The 20950-nt window shown below is 56.4% G+C and overlaps 1 protein-coding gene across 2 annotated transcripts in view; it reads left to right on the top strand.

Annotated features, from left to right (window-relative positions):
• The window catches only part of COL18A1 (collagen type XVIII alpha 1 chain), an 86635-nt gene that overhangs the window by 36042 nt on the left and 29643 nt on the right, over positions 1-20950 (top strand). The window contains exons 1-3 of one of the 2 annotated variants that reach the window (XM_028151765.2): positions 2256-3636; positions 13632-14176; positions 20576-20665. In XM_028151765.2, the coding sequence (XP_028007566.2) occupies positions 2256-3636; positions 13632-14176; positions 20576-20665 (2016 nt within the window). Of the gene's footprint in view, positions 1-2255; positions 3637-13631; positions 14177-20575; positions 20666-20950 lie in introns of those variants that run through there. The other variant, XM_054713622.1, reaches the window with a different exon arrangement.

The raw sequence follows: 20950 nt of genomic DNA on the forward strand, positions 1-20950 counted from the left end.
CAGAGCTGCTCTCGCTGCTGAATGCAGCCCAGGGGAAGGTGGGCTGAAACCCCCAGCACAGCCTGGAGAAGACGGGGTGACGAGGGCATTCAGGCAAAGGGATGGGCAGCTGGTGTGCAGAGCATACATGGGATCTAGTGTAGAGTGGTGGCTAAAGCAGTGTTGAGTGGATGTGCGTGTGGTTATGTGAGCGGGTGAATGTGGGTGTGCAGTCCCATTCTGGCTCTCCTCTTTTGGGCTCTATAATCTAGAGCCAGCCCTCAGGTCTCTGTGCCTCCGTTTCTTTATTCGTAGGCTGGCTGATGGGCACAGGCTCGCAGAATGAAGGCGGGCACTGGACACCGTGCCTGGTCAGCTGGGCATCTCTGTGCTACCGGCAGCCCTGTTGGGAGGTGCCGGATGGGACAGAGCTCAGAGCGGTTTCTGTCCAACCAGGGGTCCTTGTGTGGATGGGTACATCCCCCACCTGCACTCCTCCGGCTGCTGCCCATGACTGGGACCCCCCACTCTGGCGGGCAGCACAGAGGGTGGGTGCTGGGCAGTGGGGTCTGCCTGGCTGCAAAGGGAGGGTGGCGGCCATAATCAAAGCAGACACCGGCACACGTGGTAAATCCGAGCAGCCCCAAAGCCAGCACGGGCAGAGCTTACGGCCATACAGCAGCATCCTTTTCATGGCCTGGATGAAGGAAGTGTTAGCTGAGGCTCTTCCAGGGAAGGAGCGGGGGCACATGGGAATGTCCAGCTGCGGGCTGCCTGGCTCATGCCCTCTGGAGCAGTGGCAGTGCCCAGATCCCGTCCTTTCCTGAGACACAGCCCGGAAGAGGTGCCTGGTGAAGACAGAACTGAGAGGATGCCGAGTGGGGCCCTGTGCAGGGCTGGCACCCAGGCTGTGGGCAGGGGTGACCTGGCAGTTCCTGCCGTCCACACAGAGACTGAGATCTGGGGGATGGTGGTGGCAGGGGAGGACGACTGTCCCTGTGGAACCTGCTGGCAGCGGCAGCGGCAGTCTCAGTATGTCCCATAACCCTCCTTTCCCTCCGTGTCATACCCCTGCTGCGTGTCCTGTCCCTTCCAAGTAGTTCTCAGGGTTTAACCAGAAACCCCCGCAGGACTGAGACGTGTGATGAACGTGGCACGAGCAGGGTCAGCCCCAAGAGAGCCTTTCCGATCAGTGAGAAAGGGGTTAGGTCCGTGGTCGGCAAACTGCGGCTCGCGAGCCACATGCGGCTCTTTGGCCCCTTGAGTGTGGCTCTTCCACAAAATACCACGGCCTGGGCGAGTCTATTTTGAAGAAGTGGCGTTAGAAGAAGTTTAAGTTTAAAAAGTTTGGCTCTCAAAAGAAATTTCATTCGTTGTACTATTGATATTTGGCTCTGTTGACTATGAGTTTGCCGACCACTGGGTTAGGTGTTACAGAAGGTCACCAGTCACCAGTGTTTGAGCCCAGATTGAGGTCTCTGGTGAGATGGGGTGAGGACAGGCCAGCGTCTGCGAGAGGGGACGGAATGGGGGCGGGGGTCGGGGAGCAGGCTGAGGAGCTGCACCTCCTAGCAGGTGGAAGCCCAGGTCCCTCCCGGCTCCTCCTTGGATGTTGAATTTCTCAGAAGCAACAGTTGCAACTGAGGAGCTGGACTTGCACCGGGGTTCAGTTTTCACGCAGGGCGTGCAGTCCCATGCTGCGCAGGCGGGGACCCCCACTGTTGTTCAGTTGCAGGGGCTCTGCGCGCAGGGCTGGGGGCTGCCCCTGGTGTCCCATGGCCCCAGCCCCGTCCCGAGCAGCCACCCCGAGGGGGCTGTGCCAGGCACCCTCTCTTGGAGCTGGGCTCTGTGTAGGATGCTCAGGCTATTGGACCAGCGAGAGGTTCCTTCCAGAAGCTGCCCTGGGGGTCAGGGTGCTGGCCTGGAGACCCCCTTTTCACACACAGCAGCACAGGGATCGGCGGTAGTCCGGCGAGGAGCAGCGAGGCCCGCAGCTCACAGCTCAGCGAGTTAGGAATTCCAGTGAACGTGCTTGAATGTCCCCTGGGCCTCTTGGGGTCTGTGGGTGTTTTAAGGAGGTGTGAGACCCTCTCAGTGTCGCTGTGATATAGAAGTTTCTGTCTTTTTTCTTCCATGAGAGGGAAAAGAAAGAGCCGCCGGGAACATGAATGGGGTTGCTGGCCGTGGGCGGGGAGGGTGAGCCGGGCGGGAGCTGGCTGGCCCCACCTCCCCAGGGCAGACGCCTGCCCGCCCTCCTCCGCGGTGCACACAGCCTGATGGCTCCCAACCCCAGCGGCCGCCTGGGCCTGCCCCTGCTGCTGCTGCTGCTGCTGCTCACCTGCTGCCTCGCCGCCGGCCCGGTGGAGCTGCTGGAATGGCTGTGGTCCACTAACACGGATCAGCCCATCACCTCCCCCGTCTCCGCGGCCCCAGGCGGCCCACCTGTGCAGCCCACAGAGGAGACCACCACCCAGGTAGCCCCTCAGGATGGCCCCACCGAGCAGGGGACAGCGCCCGCCAGCCCCGAGCTGCCCCTGGAGAGTCTGGAGGCCGGCCAGGGAGAGGCCTCCACTGCCCGTCCCCCCTCCCTGGCAAGCCCGGACACGAAGGGGGAGAATATTACTGGCGTCGGAGCCATGATCCTGAACGTGGCTATGGGTATCCGGAGCTTCATCCAGCTGTGGGGTAATATCACCTCCGCCGAGAACGCTACCGGAATGGAGATGCCAACGCTTGCGACCCCGACGGGCCCCCTCACCTTCCCAGGGCCCTCCAGTGCCCCCCAGGAGAATGGGACCACTCCCTGGCCGACCAGTGGGGCCCTGAGCTCTCCGGACACGAAGAGGACTGAGGCTGGCAGCCTGCCAGTGCCCACCCAGCCACTGCCCTCCCCGGACAGGCCCCGGGCACTGCTCAGGGAGCCCTCGGTGCCACAGAAGTCCCCAGGTAGAGCTGTCTCCTCCATGCGGGGCGGGGCCCCTCCCTGGGGAAGCCAGCAGTCCCCAGCTTGGCCCCCGGATCTGGATGGCAAAGGACTCTTGCCCGGCATCCTCGAGCGCACGCCGCTTCTGCTTCCCCTGGTGATGGGCTCCCTGGGCGCGCACGCTGCCCCCTCGGCTGCCTCCTCTGACTCCCTCCCCGCCAATCTGTCTCAGACCTCACTCTCAGCTTCAGCTGGGGACCGTGGTGCTTGGGTTCCTCACGGGGCTAATTCTGTGGGGCCTGGTCTTGCTGATAACGTCGCACTGCTCAGGTCCCCCCGGCCGAGCCCCACGGTGCAGCCTGTCCGCCACGTCGCCGGCCGCTGCCTGCCCCTGCCGCCCTCCCTGCCCGTCTGCGGCAGCCTGGGCATCGGGCGCTCCTGGCTGCCCAACCACCTCCACCACTCGAGTGGAGAGGAGGTCCTGGCGGCTGCCCGGGCCTGGGGCGGGCTTCTCCGGACCCACTGCCACCGCTTCCTCGCCTGGTTCTTCTGCCTGCTGCTGGCCCCACCCTGCGGCGCTGGCCCCTCGCCCTCCCCGCCACCCTGCCGCCAGTTCTGCGAGGCCCTGGAGGACGCGTGCTGGAGCCACTTGGACGGGGGCAGGCTGCCAGTCGCCTGCGCCTCGCTCCCGGCCTGGGAGGACGGGCACTGTGTGTCCATTGGGCCGGCTGCAGGTAACGCCTGGCCAGGGCTGGTGTGAACCTGGCATAGGCCCCTTTGCCCCCCGGTGCTGGCCTTGGTGGGCCCTCGGGAGGCAGGAGTGCCACACCTCCTCGGCTGGGGGGAGGCTGGGGTCTGGAGAGAACGGCACGCGACCCTAGGTTCTGTGTGCGAGACGGCAGTGCGTGGGGAGCGGCCCCTGCCCAAGCATTTTCACTCATGGGTGCTCCGAGGCACCCCGTCACGGAAGGGAGGCTGAGGGCACGGGCATGATGTGCCGAGGGGAGCCGGCATTCCCACCTGCTTCTGGCTGCTGCTCCAGTCTGATTGGGGGGAGGGGGCTGGGGGTGGGTGTCACAGGGAGGGGCAAGCCATGCCAGCAGGCGGTGAGTCTGGCGCTCAGGTGGGGCCCGGCCCCCGCGCACAGCCTGCTCCCTGGTTGCTCATAGAGGCCCCATCCGTGTCGGGCTCTGCGTGACCCCTCCCCTTCCTCTCTGTGGGGAGCAGTCTTGCCCACTCATCCGTCCCTGCAGGCACTGGGCTTTGGAGCTGGGCAGTGGGGGTGGGGTGGCTGCACTGGATCTCAAGGGGGTGTCCCCATACTGGGCCCCTGAGGGTTGTATGGGTGACTCCTTGGCACCCTGTGCCAGGCCTGGGGTGAAGTGAACAGGGCTGCTAGCACCCAGGCCCCAGCCAGGGCAGGAGCAAGTGCCAATGATGGGTGGTGCCCAACCCCTCGGAAGGGGCACACCAGAGGCTGGACGGGAGGGAGGACGGCTGCTGCGGACAGCGACGGGGCTGGGCCTGCTGCCAGCAGGAGTGGCCGGAGTGTGTCCGGCAGAGGAACAGCCCATCAGGGCCTGCGCTGGGAGGCCCAGTACGTGCAGGGTTGGGGGCCACAGTGAGCGGCACGTTCCCGCGCCCCATACACATGCGGTGCCTGGAACACCCGAATATTGGGCTGGTCGGGGCCTTCTCCTCACCTTGTCCCCTCCGAGAGTGCGTGGCAGGGGCCGCCCCCCAGGGAGTGGCTTGCCCGGGGGCCCAGGTTCCATGTAGAGGAGCCTGGCCGCTCCCCACTCCACCTCCTCCTCCGCCTCCAGGGGCTGGGGCAGGGCCTGAATACACCAGACCTGCTGGGCCTCGGACAAGGCCCGGGTCTCCTGTGGGTGAGGGTGTGGGTGGGGGGACGGGGAATCTCTCTGACCGCAGCTGGCCTGGTCAGCCGCGTGGCCTAAAGAGGACTCCTCACTGGACATCTGCACCGTTGGCAGGATCCCCGCGTGGGAGGGAGGCCGTGTTCCCAGCAGGGTCCTGGGGGAATCTGCCGTCAGCACTCACTGCTCACTGCCCCCCCTCGGGCTGGTGGTGGGTTTCAGCTCATCTCACCGGGGACCTTCCTGGTGTGGCCTGGCTGGGGAGGGTCCCCTGGGTGTTTCCCCCCTCCTCTGGCATTTGAGTGAGGGGGCAGGTGGAGGAGGAGGAAGGCCAGGTGGGGAGCGGAGGGACCAGGAAGGCCCGAGCGCCTCTCCTGTATTGGTGAATATCCCCCTGGTGAGTGGCTCCCAGGGAGCCCATCTCCAGGGGAAGCATCACCAGGGAGGCTGGTAAGTGGGGGTGCTGGGATGCAATAACCATCATTGGCTTCGTGAGGTCCTTGGGCTGTGTGTGTGTGGGGGGAGGGGGGCATCTCTGTGGGGGAGGGGGAGACCTGAGCCCGGGTGCTGCTTCCTTCCCCGGACCTGTCCAGCACTGCCCATCGGGTCTCAGCTGCCCCACCACTTTTCCCATCCTTCCTCCTGAGGGTGCCCTGCAGGGTGGCTGCAGGCCCTGGCAGAGCGGCCCCCACGCCCCTCGTGCTGGGCCAGTGGGGTGTGGATGGGTCACCTGGTCCCAGCACACCAGCCTGAGGCCACAGCTCTGTCCAGCCTCCGGAAGGGCCTCCCCTGTACCTGCTGCTCTCTGCCCCCCTAAGGAGAGTGGGGTGGGGAGGAGCTGGGGCAGTCCAGCCAGTGGCTGGGCGTGGGGAGGGGGTCAGGAGGGAGAAGGCCACCTTGGGAGCCCTGTGCTGGAGCTGCCGGTCGGTCAGGTGGCTGTTGAGCACTCGGTTCAGGGTCTTGCCATCTGTGAACGTGTCCCTCAGGCCACAGAGAAAAGTGGGTGAGGCCCCACCCTGGGGAGGGCAGGCGCAGGTCCCAGGTCCTCACTGTCCACACTGGGAGGGCTAGTAGGGGATTGCCCCTTAGCAAGGAGGGAGCTCAGGTCAGAGGGCAGGGTTGGGGGCGAAAGGGAGAGGTGTCTATAGGCAGCCCCTCCTGGAAGGGGAGGTTCTGCAGAGCTGCATTGTGGGGGACTGCCTTCCTCCTCGGCCCTCACCCCTGGGACCACTCTCCCCACATCGTGCCCTCGCTGCTTCTCTCCTGTGTCAGGTTTTCATCCCACAACTAGCTGTGGACACACTGTCATCAGGATCCAAGCTACTCAAGAGAGGGCTGAACACAGCCCAAGCCCCTCACGGCCAGGATGGGGCGTCCTCCGTCCCCTCAGTGTATTGGTATAGATGTGTGTGCAGGCATGTCCTGGGGCTGCTGTGACAAATGACCACACACTTAGTGGCTTACAACACGCAGTTGTGTTACCTTAACTCCTGGGGTCGGACGTCAGAGGTCCTCCCCCTGGGCTCGAATGAAGGTGTCAGGGCCGGTTCCTCCTCGGGCTGCAGGGAGATTCTGTTCCCACCCTTGCCCACATTTGTGGCCCATGGCCCGTGGCCCCTTGTCCCTTTTCAAAGCCAGCAAGGTCAGCCAGGCCCATCTCAGGCTGCCATCTCCGGGTCTTCTTCCCTCATCACAGGTTCCTCTGCCCCAGTGGGAGAGGTTCTCTCTTTTAAGGGTGCATGCGGTTAGATTTGGACAAACTCCCCATCTTAAGGGCCATCACCATCATCACGTTTGCAAAGTTGTGTTTGCCACGTGGCGTAATAGTCACAGGTTCCAGATGAGGATGTCTTTGGGGCCATCAGAAATTGTTCACGGAGGCCTTTGTGGGGGGCATTGATGTGAAGTCAGATTTGGACATTAGAATCGTGTCACGTGTCCATGGTGTCCCCACCCAGTGACATGGGTGCCTCCAGTTGCCCATCATACTTAGTCTTTCAGTCAAGTGTTGAGCAGTAGATGTCCCTGAGGGGTTTGTTCTCTGTGATATTGAGATGAGGTTCTTCACCCGCCCCAGACGCTTGCCTGTGGAATTGCTGCTGCAGGTAATGAAGTGGCAGGTGTGGCCTGCTCTTCACTCGGAGGTTCGGGGAGTCTCTCCGAGTGTGCTCCATTCTAATGGGAGAGTGGGGCAGGCAGCTGCCTTTGGGTCGGCATCCTGAGAGAGAACTTCCCACCCCCCTCACCATGTGCAGTGTGTATTGGGGGGTCGGGTGCATGTGGGTGGTGCCAGGCCCATTACATGTCAGTGCACTGAAAGTATCACCCCCTTGTCCCACTTAATGGCTTCAACTTGACTTCTGTTTTACCTGATAGTCGTGTTGCAATGTTTGCTTACTTTCTGCTGTCATTTGCCTGTTTTTTTTTTTTTAAAAAAAAAAAGACTTTTTTTTTTTTTTTTTTTAAGAGCAGTTTCAGGTTCATAGCAAAATTGAGGGGAAGGTACAGAGATTTCCCATATGCCCCCATTCCCCCTCCCCTCCCCAACATGCTCAGCCTCCTCCATTTTATGTTGTATGTTCCGAGGATTTGGGCAAAAGTGTAATGGCATGTGTTCATCATTACAGTATTACACAGAGTAGTTTCCCCGCCCTAAACAAACCCCCTCTTCTCTGCCTGTTCATCCGGCCCTCGCCCAGTCCCTGGCAACCACTGAACGTTTTACTGTCTCCACAGTTTTGCCTTTTCTAGAATGTCATAGAGTTGGAATAATATATGATGTAGCTTTTTTAAAGACTGGCTTTTTTTCACTGAGTATGCATTAACGTTTCCTCCATGTTGTTTTATGGCTTTATAGCTCATTTCTCTTTATCCTATATAATAAAGAGCTAATATGCTAATTAGACCGAACAGCAGAATGACCATCCAGACGACCTTCCTGATGACCTTCAGGACAAAGCTTGGGCTGCGAGGGCCGAGCCCCTTGCACGAATTTTGTGCATCAGGCCTCTAGTCACTGAATAATATTCCATTGTTTAAATGTTCCACAGTTTATTTACTCATTCACCTGCTGAAAGCACCAAAAGGTATGAGGTCTGTGTCTAGATTTAATTTTTTGTACATCTTGGTTGCTTCCAAGTTTGGGCAATCCTATATAATAAAAAGCTAATACGCAAATCGACCGAACGGCGGAACGACCGGTCGCTATGACGTGCACTGACCACTGACGCTCAACACAGGAGCTGCCCCCTGGTGGTCAGTGTGCTCCCACAAGGGGAGCACGCTCAGCCAGAAGCTGGGCTCATGGCTGGCGAGTGCAGTGGGGGTGGTGGGAGCCTCTCCAGCCTCCACAGCAGCACTAAGTTGTCAGTTGGACATCCCCTGAGGGCTCCCAGACCATGAGAGGGCGCAGGCCGGGCTGAAGAACCCCCCACCAAGTGCATGAATTTTGTGCACCAGGCCTCTAGTTATGAATAAAGCTTCTGTACACATCTGTGTGCAGGTTTTTGTGTGGAAATAAGTTTTCAAGTCCTTTGGGTAAATACCAAGGAGTGTGATTGCTAGATTGTAGGGTAAGAGTGTGTTTAGTTTTGTAATAAACCACCCAGCTGTCTCCCACAGTGGCTGCACCGGGTTGTATTCCCCCTGGCATGTGACTGTGAGTTCCTGTTGCTCCACACCCTGGCCAGCACTTGGCTGTCAAGTGTTCCTGATTGTAGCCCTTCTAATAGGTGTGAAGTCGTGTCTCATGGCTGTTTTAATTTGCATTGCCCTGGTGAGTGTGATGTGGAGCATCTTTTCATATGTTTATTTGCCATATTACCCTCTTCTTTGGTGTTAGAAATAAGGTGAGCCACCCAAGTCAGTGGTCCTGGTAGAACACAAAACATACTTGGGAGCCAGGCAGCAAGGCAAACAACTTTACTTCTATGCAGAAGGGTGTGCACACATGGTCTGGAAACATGCGCACACCGAGCAGGCGATGTGCTCGGGTTTATAATCCCTGATGCACGTGACCTGTCCTTTGCTCTTGATTGGAGCTCAGGTGCACAGTCTTTCCCGATTGCCTAATTCAAAGGGAGGGGCTGGCCTTTGCTGTTTCAAGATGGTGGCCCTCAGGGGAGCTGCAAGCCATGTGGCCAACATAGCGTCTTCCAAGTCACGCGGTCCAGGCGGCTGTCTAAACTGTTCTTTGACAGAAAAGATGATTTGTTGATTCTCACATTGGTGAGGTGCCTGTTAAGATCTTTGGCCCACTTTTCAATAGGATTGTTTGTTTTATTGTTGAGTTTTGAGTGTTCTTGAATATTTTAGATATATCTCCTTATATCAGATACATGTTTTGAAAATATTCCCTCCAGTCTGTGGTGTGTCTTCTTATTGTCTTAATGTGCCTTTTGCATAACGGAAGTTTCTAATCTTAAAAAAATTAAATAAAGCTTAGCTTATCAATGATATTTTTTCATGAATTGTGCCTTTGGTGTTATATCTAAAAGGTCATTGCCATATCCAAGGTCATCAAGAGTTTTTCCTGTTATCTTCTAGCAGTTTTATGGTTTTGCACATTGCTTTTAGGTCTGTGATCTACGGTGAGTTAATTTCTATAAAAGGTATGAGGTCTGTGTCTAGATTTAATTTTTTGTACATTGGTGTTCAGCAGTTCCAGCACCATCTGTTGGAAACATCATCTTTACTCCATTCTATTGCCTTTACTCCTTTGTCAAAGATCAGTTGACTATATTTATGTGGCTCTATTCCTGAGTTCTCTATTCTGTTCCATTGATCACTTTGTTGTTTGAAGAATACCACACTGTCTTGATCACTGTAGGTTTAGAAAACTTTGTTTTTCTCCTTCAGAATTGCATTGGCTATTCTGGGTCTTTGTCTCTCCATATATACTTTAGAGTCTGTCGATATTCACAAAATACCGTAACTATCTGGGATTTTGATTGAGATTTCTTTGAATCTATAGATTAAGTTGGGAAGAACTGACATCTTGACAATATGGAGTCTTTTTATGGAATATATCTACATTTCTTTAGCTCTATGATTCCTTTCTTCAGAGTTTTATAGTTTTCCTCATAGAGATCTTGTATATATTTTGTTTGATTTATATCTAAGTATTTAATTTTGATATTCTGTAAATAGTATTCTGTTTTTATTTTCAAATTCCACTTGTTCATTGCCTGGTAGGTAGAAAACAGTTGACTTTTGTATATTAATCTTGTATCCCACATCCTTGCTATGATCATTTATTAGCTCCAGGAGGTGTGTATGTGTGTGTGGGTGTGGGGGGGGGTTGTTTGTTTGTTAATTCTTTTGAGTTTTCTACATAGATGATTATATCATCTGCAAACAGACAGTATTATTGCTTTCTTCCCAATTTGTGTACTTTATTTCCAATTCTTGTCTTATTTCATTAGCTATGACTTCCAGTATGATGTTGAAAAGAAGTAGAGAGGGGACTTTCCTGTCTTGTACCTGATTCTGGTGGGAGAGGTTCAAGTTTGTCGCCGTTAAGTATGATGTTGGCTGTAGGTTTTTTTGGTAGATATTCTTTATCAGGTGGAGGAAATTCTGCTGTACTAGTTCACGGACAGTTTTTATCATGAATGGGTATTGGGCTTTGTCAAGTGCTTTTTTGCAATTTTGACAGGATATTGTGATTTTTCTTCATTAGCCGTGATGTGATGGAGTATGTTAATTCATTAAAAAACAGCCTTGCATGCCTGGGATAAGTCCACTTGGTCGTGGTTGGCCTGCTTGCTGAAAGGAAAACGTGTCTTCAACAAGGCTAGTCCCCCGATTCCTTGATCTGAGGGGAGTGTGGGCCACGGGATGGGCCCCAGCTTGCCAAAGGTGTCACCCACTGCGTTCCGGGACACGGCATTCTGGGAAGGCATTCCTCTGAGCTCTCAGAGAGCGGCATGGCTTGCTTTTTAGAGAGATGCTGATTTCCCACCCAAGACAGCAGGGCCAGTGCCGTGGGCCTTGACCCCAGCGCAGCAGCTGCCAAAGCTCTGCAGGGAGGTGGCCGCATCCTCCTCTCACGCTCTCGGTGCCTGGAACTGGCGAGCTGGTCAGTGAGCTCAGGGCCTTGGCATTCGGAGGCTTCCTTCCAACGGGCACCTGAGGTGCCATGGAGAGGAAGTGGGAGCACTTGGAGAAGGAGCTGTTCATCCATCTCTGGGCTCCCTAGGCTGCCCGGGTACCATGCTGCTGTCCTCCAGCCCAGGAGTTCTTTTATTATTTTTTAAATCCTCACCCAAGGATATTTTTCCCATTGTTTTTGTTTTTTTGTTTGTGTGGGGTTTTTTTGTTTTTTTTTAGAGAGAGAGATTGGAAAGGAGGGAGAAGGGAGCGGGGGGCGGGGGGACATCAATGTGAGAGAGGCACATTGATTGGTTGCCTCCCGCATGCTCCCCGACGGGGGTGGGAGGGGTGGAGGGGGACAGAGAGTGAACTCGCAACCAAGGTATGTGCCCTTGACCGGGAATTGAATCCATGACCCTTCAGTCCGCAGACCGATGCTCTAACCACGGAACAAACCGGCCAGGGCTGCATCTTGCCTTCTTAATTAATTTGGAAAATTTTCTAGCCCCGAATGAGGAAGGGTGGTGGTGGAGCATACCCGTGTTTAACTTTGGGGACAGCTGAGTCAGGACACCATGGCTTCTGGCACCCAAACTGGTGACAGTCCGGTTCCCAATCTTAAACATCCCCCTGAGTGGACACTCAGGCCCCAGGTCCTTCTGATACAAGGCACTGTCATAGCAACCGCCCTCCTGGTGGACAGCAGTCTGTCTTTGAGCAGCAAGTGACCACTCACCTCCACAGGCAGGGTCTTCCTCTGAGGCCCCTGTTCTCAGGAGGGGCCCTTCGCCCTCAGCAGAGGCCAGGCCACTGTCCCACCGAGGCTGCTGTCCGCTGCTCCTGGCTGTCCCCCACTTCCCGTCTGCATGAGGGTCTTACCCTCAGGGAGGGTGAGATCAGTGGGAGCCCTGATGGCTGGCAGTGCTGCCACATGGCGGGCCGTCAGGGCCACTCCGAGCCACGCCGCTGACCCTGGGGAACCAACCCTGGCAAGTACCCACAGTGCATGTCCCCCTGCAGAGGCCCTTTCTCCTGTTTTTATTTATTTTTTCCTCAGGGACTCTTACAAGACAACTTGCCTTAGGAGATTGGGGTCAGCATTTCTTCCCTCTGCCGGCCCCAGAAGACCCCAGGTCAGCCTGGCCCTGCTGGTAGGCCAGACCCAGGTGCCCATCACACACAACCAGTCACATAGATGCACGTACTAGACGTATGTGCGTGTGCACACACGCACACACACACACACACACACACACACACACACTTGCACTTGCCAAGGGTCAGGGCTCTTAGCCAACTTTGGCCGCAGAGTCAGGCTCTGCTGGGCAAAGTGGATATGCGGGAAGTCATGCATGCACCGGTCTCTCCTTGAGCTGGTGCCTGCCCTCTCCTGTGTCCGGCAGTGACCACACTCACTGCGTGGGGACGTAGCTGGGCCCTCTGCCCTAACGCTCAGCACTCCTGGCCCCTAAGGCATGGGAGCCTGACACTAGTGGCCCCCACATGCTCCGTATTGCATGCGAGGGCTTGGGCAGGTCCAGGCACACGGTCAGGTCAGGCCCTGCTCCGGCCCAGGGTCAGCATCATGGACAGCAGGGCCTCTGGTCCCTCCTGCTGGACAAGAAATGAGGGGAGAGAACCCAGCACCCTGGCTGTGTCCCTGCCTGGGCTCCTGCCACCGAGGGGCCTCCAAATGCTGGGATGTCAGTCAGAACTCGTGCTCTGTGACACTGATGGTCCAGGAGGAGGACACACGAGCGGCTCTGACTGTTGGCTCCTGAGGGGCGTGAATGGAAGGGATGCATGAGCCTCCGGGTGTTTAGAAGGCAGGTGGGGCCGGTGGGGCTGTGCCAGCTTGAGCATCTGTGGGTTGAGAAAGCGGACCTCCCCCCGGTGGTTCCCCCTCATGAGGCTGCTCTCCAGGTCACCCCAGTGTGGACACACCAGGAGGGGAGGAGAGCCCTGACACTTGGAATTAAGCTGGAACCCCCGCCTCCTGGAAACACTGCGTGGCACCCTTGGTCCGAGCTGACTTGGTTCCCAGAAGCCCATGCAACAGCCTCAGCCGAGCTGTCACATCTCCTAAGCCCCAGCCAACCTGGGGTGCTGGGTGTGAGTTGCTGTATTGAGTGTCAGCACAGACGTGGAAACCACAGGACCGATCCGGCTAAGCCAAGTCCTCCAGGAGGCACAGCCCCTCTCGTTTTCTGCGGTCCTAGGAGTGTGTTTCCGGGCCGGTTCTGATGAGGCTAACGCTGCAGGGGACAGCCCGGTGCACGGCCTTCTTTTCCTTGTCTGTGAGGGTGTGAGGGATGCTATTGCCCGTGCCCTGCACTGTTCCTGTGGATCCCAGCGTGGGGTCCGAGCGTGGGGATGATGAGTGATGGGGCGAGGACATGTTCTAAGCATGGGATGAGGACGGGGTGCGGGGCAAGGTTGCAGGTAAGCTCAGAACCCCCAACCCCTTCACAGTAGGCTCCTTGCCCCTCCTCCTGCCACGCTGGTTTGGGATGGTCCCTGCTGCGTCCTGCTCCCCACCCCCCCCCCCTGCCCCCGGGCCTGTAAGCTTGTTGAGAGGATGGTTTAGTGGTTTATGGCCACCATGTTCTGGCCCAGCGCGTGTCTGGATAAGATGGGGTATCCGTCCACCTCCCCGGCCAGCAGAGCCCAGAGGAGCAGAGCAGGTGCCAGGTGCATGACTCGGTTTCCCCTTTGTGCTCTGCACGCAGCCTCACAAGGTGTCTTTTTCTTCTTCACAGAGAGAGTGGTCACAGAGGTGGGGCTCCTCCAGCTGCTCGGGGATCCCCCGCCCCAGCAGGTCACCCGGATTGATGACCCCGACGTGGGACCAGCCTACGTCTTCGGTCCAGACGCCAACAGCGGCCAGGTGGCCCGGTACCACTTCCCCAGCCCGTTCTTCCGTGACTTCTCGCTGTTCTTCCACGTGCAGCCGGCCACCGAGGCCCCGGGGGTGCTGTTCGCCATCACGGATGCAGCCCAGGCAGTGGTCTCCGTGGGCGTGAAGCTGTCGGGCGTGAGTGACGGCCAACAGCACATCCAGCTTCTGTACACCGAGCCGGGCGCGGCCCGGACACGCACGGCTGCCAGCTTTGCCCTGCCCGCCTTCACCGGCCAGTGGACGCGCTTTGCCCTCAGTGTGGACGGTGACTCCGTGACGCTCTTTGTGGACTGCGAGAAGATCCAGGGGGTGTCCTTGGCGCGGTCCCCACGCGGCCTGGAGCTGGAGCCCGGCTCCGGCTTCTTCGTGGCTCAGGCCGGAGAAGCGGACCCCGACAAGTTCCAGGTAACTGTGGCTGCTGCTTGAGGACTGGACCAGCCCTGGGGGAGTGGCCATCGGTCCCTACCTGGCTTCAGGCCCCAGGGTCTGCCTGGCCCCAACGTGCTTATTCCCTGATTCCCTGGTGCTCTGGCCTCTGGGGTCTCTCTGAGGCCCCCTTGACCATCTTTCTAACTGCCACCATCTGCATGAGGCAAGCGGAGGTCCCCGGGGTCCCTAATTAAGAATTTTAAAGATGGCAGCAGCAGAGGGTAGAAGCAGGCATGGGCCCTTCTGGGGATTAGCTGTACCCCATGCACACTGCACACCCGCTGGGCCGGGCCGGGGCTTCATGCCCAGTGCCAGCATCAATTGTGCTGCTGTTATTATTTTACCAAACTGCTCAGCGGCCCACTCAGAGCGCCGTGGGCAGGACTTCCCCAGCAGTGCTGTCTCCACTGTGTCCCCAGGAGGTCCCCACTCCCTGGGCCGGACCCCGGCCTTCATCTGGGGGGGTGGCCAACCCCAGAACTTGGGTGGGTTCTTTGTCCCGAGCCCTTGGCCCCTACACTTGGAACCTTTAGCTGGAACCCGGCGTGGGCACCCTTGGTTCGAGCTGACTCAATTCTAACATTACAGCCGGTCTGCAGCTGGCACGCCCCGCACAGGGGTCCCTGTGTGTGCTGACGGGGGACGTGCTCCAGGGGACAGAAAGTTAATTATTACCCAGACAAGAGCTGCTTGATGAAAGTTGTTCTAAGTCCTGGCGATTCGGGCTCTGAAAGCTGGCCTTTCACCCTTGGCAGCAACTTTCACCCGTGGGGTCTGGGGGCCAGCAGGACTTTGGTACCAAACTGGGCCTCTTTGTGTTTTCATTTTGATCCTCAAACATGATTAACTGGAAGGCGTCACAGAGGCACGTCTCATCCCGGGAGGGGCTGTGTTCGCTGGCAGTTTGTTGTGTGACCTCCCGGGCATTTCTAGACGGAAAAGTGTGCCATTGTTCCATATGTCTCTGCCGGTCTAACTGAAAACTGGCCGTGTGCTGCCGGGGATGGGGGCTGCCTAGGGCTCGGGGTGCCCAGGGAGGGGCTTCCCCCCAGGCCTGGCCAGGGCCACACGTCCGTCATTTGTGCAAAAACATGGCTGCCAGTTGGATGCGAAAGCAAGCTGCCCCTGGGGGTTTTAATGGGCGTTTCTTGTTGCGAGTGAAGACAGTCTTTGATTTTTTTTCACGCGTCTATTGGCTATTTGTATTTCTTCCTTTGTGACTGGCCTGTTCATGTTCTTTGCATTTCTGTTTTGGTGGGTTCACGCCATTTCCTGTTGGTTTTTACAAACTCTTTACATATGAAAGAAACCTATCCTTTGTTTTGTGTGCTGCAAATATTATTTCCCAGTTTGTCATTTGCCTTTTAAAAAAAGTATATATATATGTATATATATATATATATATATATACACACACACATATATATTATATATTAATTATATATTAATTATATATTATATATATGTATATATATATATATGTATATATATATATTTATTGATTTCAGAGAGGAAGGGAGCAGCAGAGAGAGTTAGAAACATCAATTATGAGAGAGAATCATTGATCGGGTGCCTCCTGCACACCCCCTACTGGGGATCGAACCCGCAACCTGGGCATGTGCCCTTGATGGGAATCGAACCTGGGACCCTTCAGTCCGCAGGCCAACGCTCTATCCACTGAGCCAAGCCAGCTTGGGCTGTCATTTGCCTTTTTACCTTGCATTTTTTAACCATTTGTATGCCATAATAAGCATCTATAGATGCAAGTGGTGGACCTTTTTAAATTAAATTCAAAATATCATGGCAGTTAACTGGTTAAAGACCATTGGGATATTTAAAGTGTTTGTGTGGTTTAATCTGGCCCGGGGAAGACTCCTATGACTTTGCATCCTGGCCAGGTCTTTGAGGTTAGACAGACAGAAGTGGGGACTTTAAGGCTGCTGTTTGGCTCTGGCTGCGGCCCTGCCTCCTGTCCGCTGTGCCACGTTCAGTCCAGGCGAGGCCTGACTCACGTGTCTGCGCAGACGAGAAGTTCCAGGCGTGTTCTGTGTGGGTTTCTGGTCAGATTCCAGCTCGGTGAGAGGAGCAGCCCGCTGTCTGACAAGATTGATGAGTACAAGGTGTTTCAGACGTTCGCCTTGAGATTCTTAGGAAAGAATCACTCACGTCGAGTGATTTATATGATTTGGCAGAAACGAAAGCTCAGGGGGCGTCCTCCCGATGGGTCCCCATGGCTCCTTACAGAACCTTTATTCTTTTCTCCTGACAGAAAATTCTGGAACCTCCTTGGTCTTTTCAGGTCTATTCTTGTCAGATTTGGTTATAAATATCCCTTGGACGCGGTTTGTTCCACGCAATCGTTACAGTGTTTTGCTTGTTAACATGCTACGTCCGACTCTTGTTCAGTGTCAATGGACCTGTCCCTTTTTTACCGGTTCAGATGCTCTGCTCACATTTTCTTCGTGTCCTTGCTCTTTGGGGAAAGTGTCCCCATTTGCTCATTCCCTGTTCTTGGTGATGCCACCTTCCTCTTAGTCGGGGGTTTCCTTTATGGTTCTGTCTCGGCCTCAGTGTCTGTTGTCAGACGAACTGCCCTCGAATCCCTTGGACCCTTGTCCGCAGCCTCCAGGCGGGCGGGGCCGGGCCTGACCTGTTCCTGGCACATCCCGCGGTCACTCTGTGAGGTGTTCAGTGAGAAGTGCGGACATCGTCACCGTTGCTCACCTGCGGCTTTGTCGGCTGTATTACATACACACCAGCGCTTGGCCCACGGAAGCCAGGAGCTTGCCCACCGGCCACCTGGGCTTGGGCCACCGGGGCAGGCTGGACGCCGAGGATGGCGCGGAGCAACAGGGAGGGTGTGAGCGTCTCCAACCCCCACAGTCCTCCCCCCACCATGGCCACACTCCTGACCAAGGGGGTGCTGGGGCCCCCCAGGTCATGCTGACCAAACGCTTGGAACCCTGTCACTCATGGGAAGTGGCGTACATGGATATAACGCAGACATAGCGCCGCAGCCACCATGCGATGTCCTGACTCCGTGGAATGGAGGGCAGGAAAGGTGTTTGTAATGGAGGAACAAGTCCCTGCGTGACCCCACCGGGAGGAACCTCGAGGCAGCCAGATGCTGATGTAGATAGGGAGTCTGGCAGGATCTCAGTGAGATGGTCTGAAGTACAAGGAAAAGGGGCGGTGAGGGTGTGGCCCGGTCACAGATGTGGCTGGGGTGGGTGACAAGGGGCCAGACAAGCAGAGGAGGGAGGGGCTGGGAGGTGGGGGTGAGGCAGGCCTGGGAGTTCTGCGTCATCGCTCTCCCCCCTCCATCCAGGCTTATCTGGTCCCACTGCCTGGCAGTATATGCCCTACAGGCAGGGGCAGAAGGGGTGGGTCAGAAGCCATCCCCAGAGAATACTCGGGGTCCCAGGGAGGCAGCCCCAACACCAGCAACCTCAGTGACACGCTCTCACAGTGTAAGGTTTTGATCATCACACGCATCTTTAAGACAGGTAGCCCGTGGGACATAGCTTAAATCATCTTTATTAACGACATCTCTGGATTTCCTAACGGGGTTCTAAGTCTGTTCAGTATTTGCAGTGGGTCTTGTGACTTTTGCACCAGTGATGTCTTCCCCAACTAACTCCGTCCTTGGGAAGTTGCCAGCCCCAGCCGCGGCTGGGACCTGAGCTTTTCCGCCCTCGTCATTCAGGCCTTTGTGGGCCTGGTCTCTCGGAGGCTCCGAGCCTCGCAGGCAGGGTCAGTGAATGGATGGTCATGGGGGACATACAGCACCCTGACCCCCTACCTGCCAGAAGCACCCCTGCCCAACCCTCACACACAAAGCGCCACCTAGGGGCATTCCAGAATTTTAACATCTGGCCCCTCCTGCCGTCTCTTTGAGTTCTCAATCTGGGTGACTGTCACCTGGGGTTCTCCCTGCCCCTCCCTCAGCAGGGCTTGTGGGCCAACAGTTTGCATCTCAAATGTGATGCTGCTGCTGACCCCAGAGGCTGACCCCCGCAATTTTAAGTCCAGACTGGCCTACACTTCCTTTGGGTGATGGTACCCTTAGAGCCTGGGTGGTGGTGGACACTTGGGGGTGTGCCTCCCCTACACCCATGCCCACATGCGTGCACATATCCACATAACACACATGCATGTATGTGTACACACACACACACACATACACACACACATACACACACACACACACACACACACACACACACAGGTACACTGTCCCACAGGCCTCATCGTCAGCAGTGGAGGTGGGTGGGGGAACATGGAGTCAAGCAGAACTGGCCTCCAGAGAGGCTAACCGGCCTGGGGAGGGAGTCCAGGGGTACTTCCTGGAGGAGGCAGCCTGAGCGGAGCCAAGAAAGATGAGTGGAGCTCCAGGTGAGGACTCAGCTGAGTGTTTGGTGGTTTGTGGTCACATGTCCCTTGTTGGTACAGAATAGGAAGGTCATGAGCTCAAGGGTCAGCTGATAAAGGGAGTCCGAAGGGCATTTGGAGGAATAAACAGAATGACCTAGGCCGGAGTCTGCATTGGCCCTCGGACAGGGCCAGCCTGCCACCTGTGTTCATACAGCCTGTAAGCTAGCCAGCCTTCCATGCTTAAATGGCTAGGAAAAAAAAGAAGAATGTTTTGTGACACGTGAAAGTCTTATGACGTAAAACGGTTGGTGTCCCAAAAGTTTGGTTGGACAGCCACGCCCCATCCTTTACATACCGTCCTGGTCGATTTCCTGGTACAACACAGTCCTTGTGACAAAGGCCTGGACATACTGGCCAACTGGCCCTTTCCAGAGAATGTCCGCTGACCTCTGACCTAGGCCTTCTATTGAAGGGTGGTTAAAATAATCTTCTTAGAACTGAACAGCTGCCTTCTGTTTGCTCCGTGCCCGCCGTGTGGCCGGTGTGCTGATAAGCCTCTGGGCCATTTCCCAGGTCAGGGACCCGGGAACAGGATGACACGTGGAAAGGAAGGAACATGCTTCTTTATGGTCTCTGTTTAGGAAAAATTGCACTGAAGTGAATCCCAGTGGGTCAAGATGTTAAGTAGGAAACTGCCCTGACCAGTTTGGCTCAGTGGATAGAGTGTCGGCCTGTGGACTGAAGGGTCCCAGGTTCGATTCCGGTCAAGGGCATGTACCTTGGTTGCGGGCACATCCCCAGTGGGGGGTGTGCAGGAGGCAGCTGATCGATGTTTCTCTCTCATCGATGTTTCTAACTCTATCCCTCTCCCTTCCTCTCTGTAAAAAGTCAATAAAATATATATATATATATTTTAAAAAAGACGTTAAGTAGAAAATAGAAAATGCTAGAGAAAGCTCTGAGAACACTCCAGATTTCCAGGTAGGGGAACCTTTTAGGAGGTGGCATCAAAGACAGAACTCGCAGTGCACAGCAGAGCCTGCTTGTGCTGTGTCCCGGGACATCACATGTCGCAGGCACAGGATCCTCCTGGGTGTGTAGGCGCCCCGTTGGCTCTGGAGGACCCTGGGCCCCAGCTTCACCTACTTGGCTCCGAGAAGTCCGCTGAGATCCAGACACTGCACTTGGTGCCACCCCTGCTCCTCTACCCTTTGGAGACCAGAGAAGGCCCCAGTGCAGCCAGGGTTGAGTCCTCGTCATCTGTCCTGTCCCCAACTGGCTTCCAGCCTCATGCTCAGGGCCTCCTACTGAGTAGGTGCCCCATGTCCTCTCCACAGGGTAGACCCTCTGTACTCCCAGTTCAGGACATTGCCCCACCTGTGTCTGCTGCCCTCCCGGCCTTCCCCCACCCAGTGCCACCTGCCTCATATCCCTCAGGGGCACCACTTTCAGGGACACACCTCATCTTTTTCTTACCTGGGCATCATTGCCTCTGAGATCCACACTAAGCCTTAAGATGGCAGGGCCCTGTTCACCGCCGTGCCCTGGTGCTCTGGTGCCCGGTGCAGGGCTGAGAGCATGTGAGGGAGCCTGTGTGGGGAGGGATGGAGAGGGTGAGTGAGTGAGTGAGTGAGTAAATGAATGAGTGAGTGAACGGGTGAAACTGAGCCGGCTGAGTGGCCCATGTGCAGAGAGAACCAAGAGCTCGCTCCCGTCGCTGTGGGCTGTTTTGTCCTCTGCTTCTCACTTGTTTTAAAAGGTGACGTTGCAAAGAGATTTAAGACCTGGATTCCGACCAGTTAATCCAACTCTGTGTCCTGCTGTGCCTGAGGTTTGCCCAGGAGCAGCACTGGCCTGACCCAGGACAGGGCCCCTCTCACGCTGGTTTATGTCACCTGAAATTTTGACCTCATGATGCCAGGCTCCGTGAGTCAGAGTCTCTCTGTGCCCCTGCCGCCTGCCTCGGGACCACCCGTGACCCCTCTCTCCCTCTGCGTGTAGGGGATGATCGCGGAGCTGAGGGTGCGCAGTGACCCCCAGGTGAGCCCCATGCACTGCCTGGAGGACGATGACGACGATGATGATGACGGGGTGAGTCTCCCTCCTCCACCCCCACCCTCACCCTGTGGGAGGAGAGCCCCAGCCAGCAGGGGCCAACCTTCACCCCAGGAACCCCAAAGTGATGGGACTAGAAAGGTCTCTCTGAAAGATGCCATCTCAGGTACCAGGAGCCTGGTACATTTTCAGTTGCCCTATAGCCTCGCCTTCCCTGGAACTCTCCACTCAAAACACACGTGGAACGCACAGTGAATGCTGGCCGGACACTGGCCCCAGGACAGCCAGGGCCCCAGGACAGCCAGGGGGTGATAGTTGGTA

The sequence above is a fragment of the Eptesicus fuscus genome, chromosome 3 (genome assembly GCF_027574615.1).
Source record: "Eptesicus fuscus isolate TK198812 chromosome 3, DD_ASM_mEF_20220401, whole genome shotgun sequence".
Taxonomy (NCBI): Eukaryota; Metazoa; Chordata; class Mammalia; order Chiroptera; family Vespertilionidae; genus Eptesicus; species Eptesicus fuscus.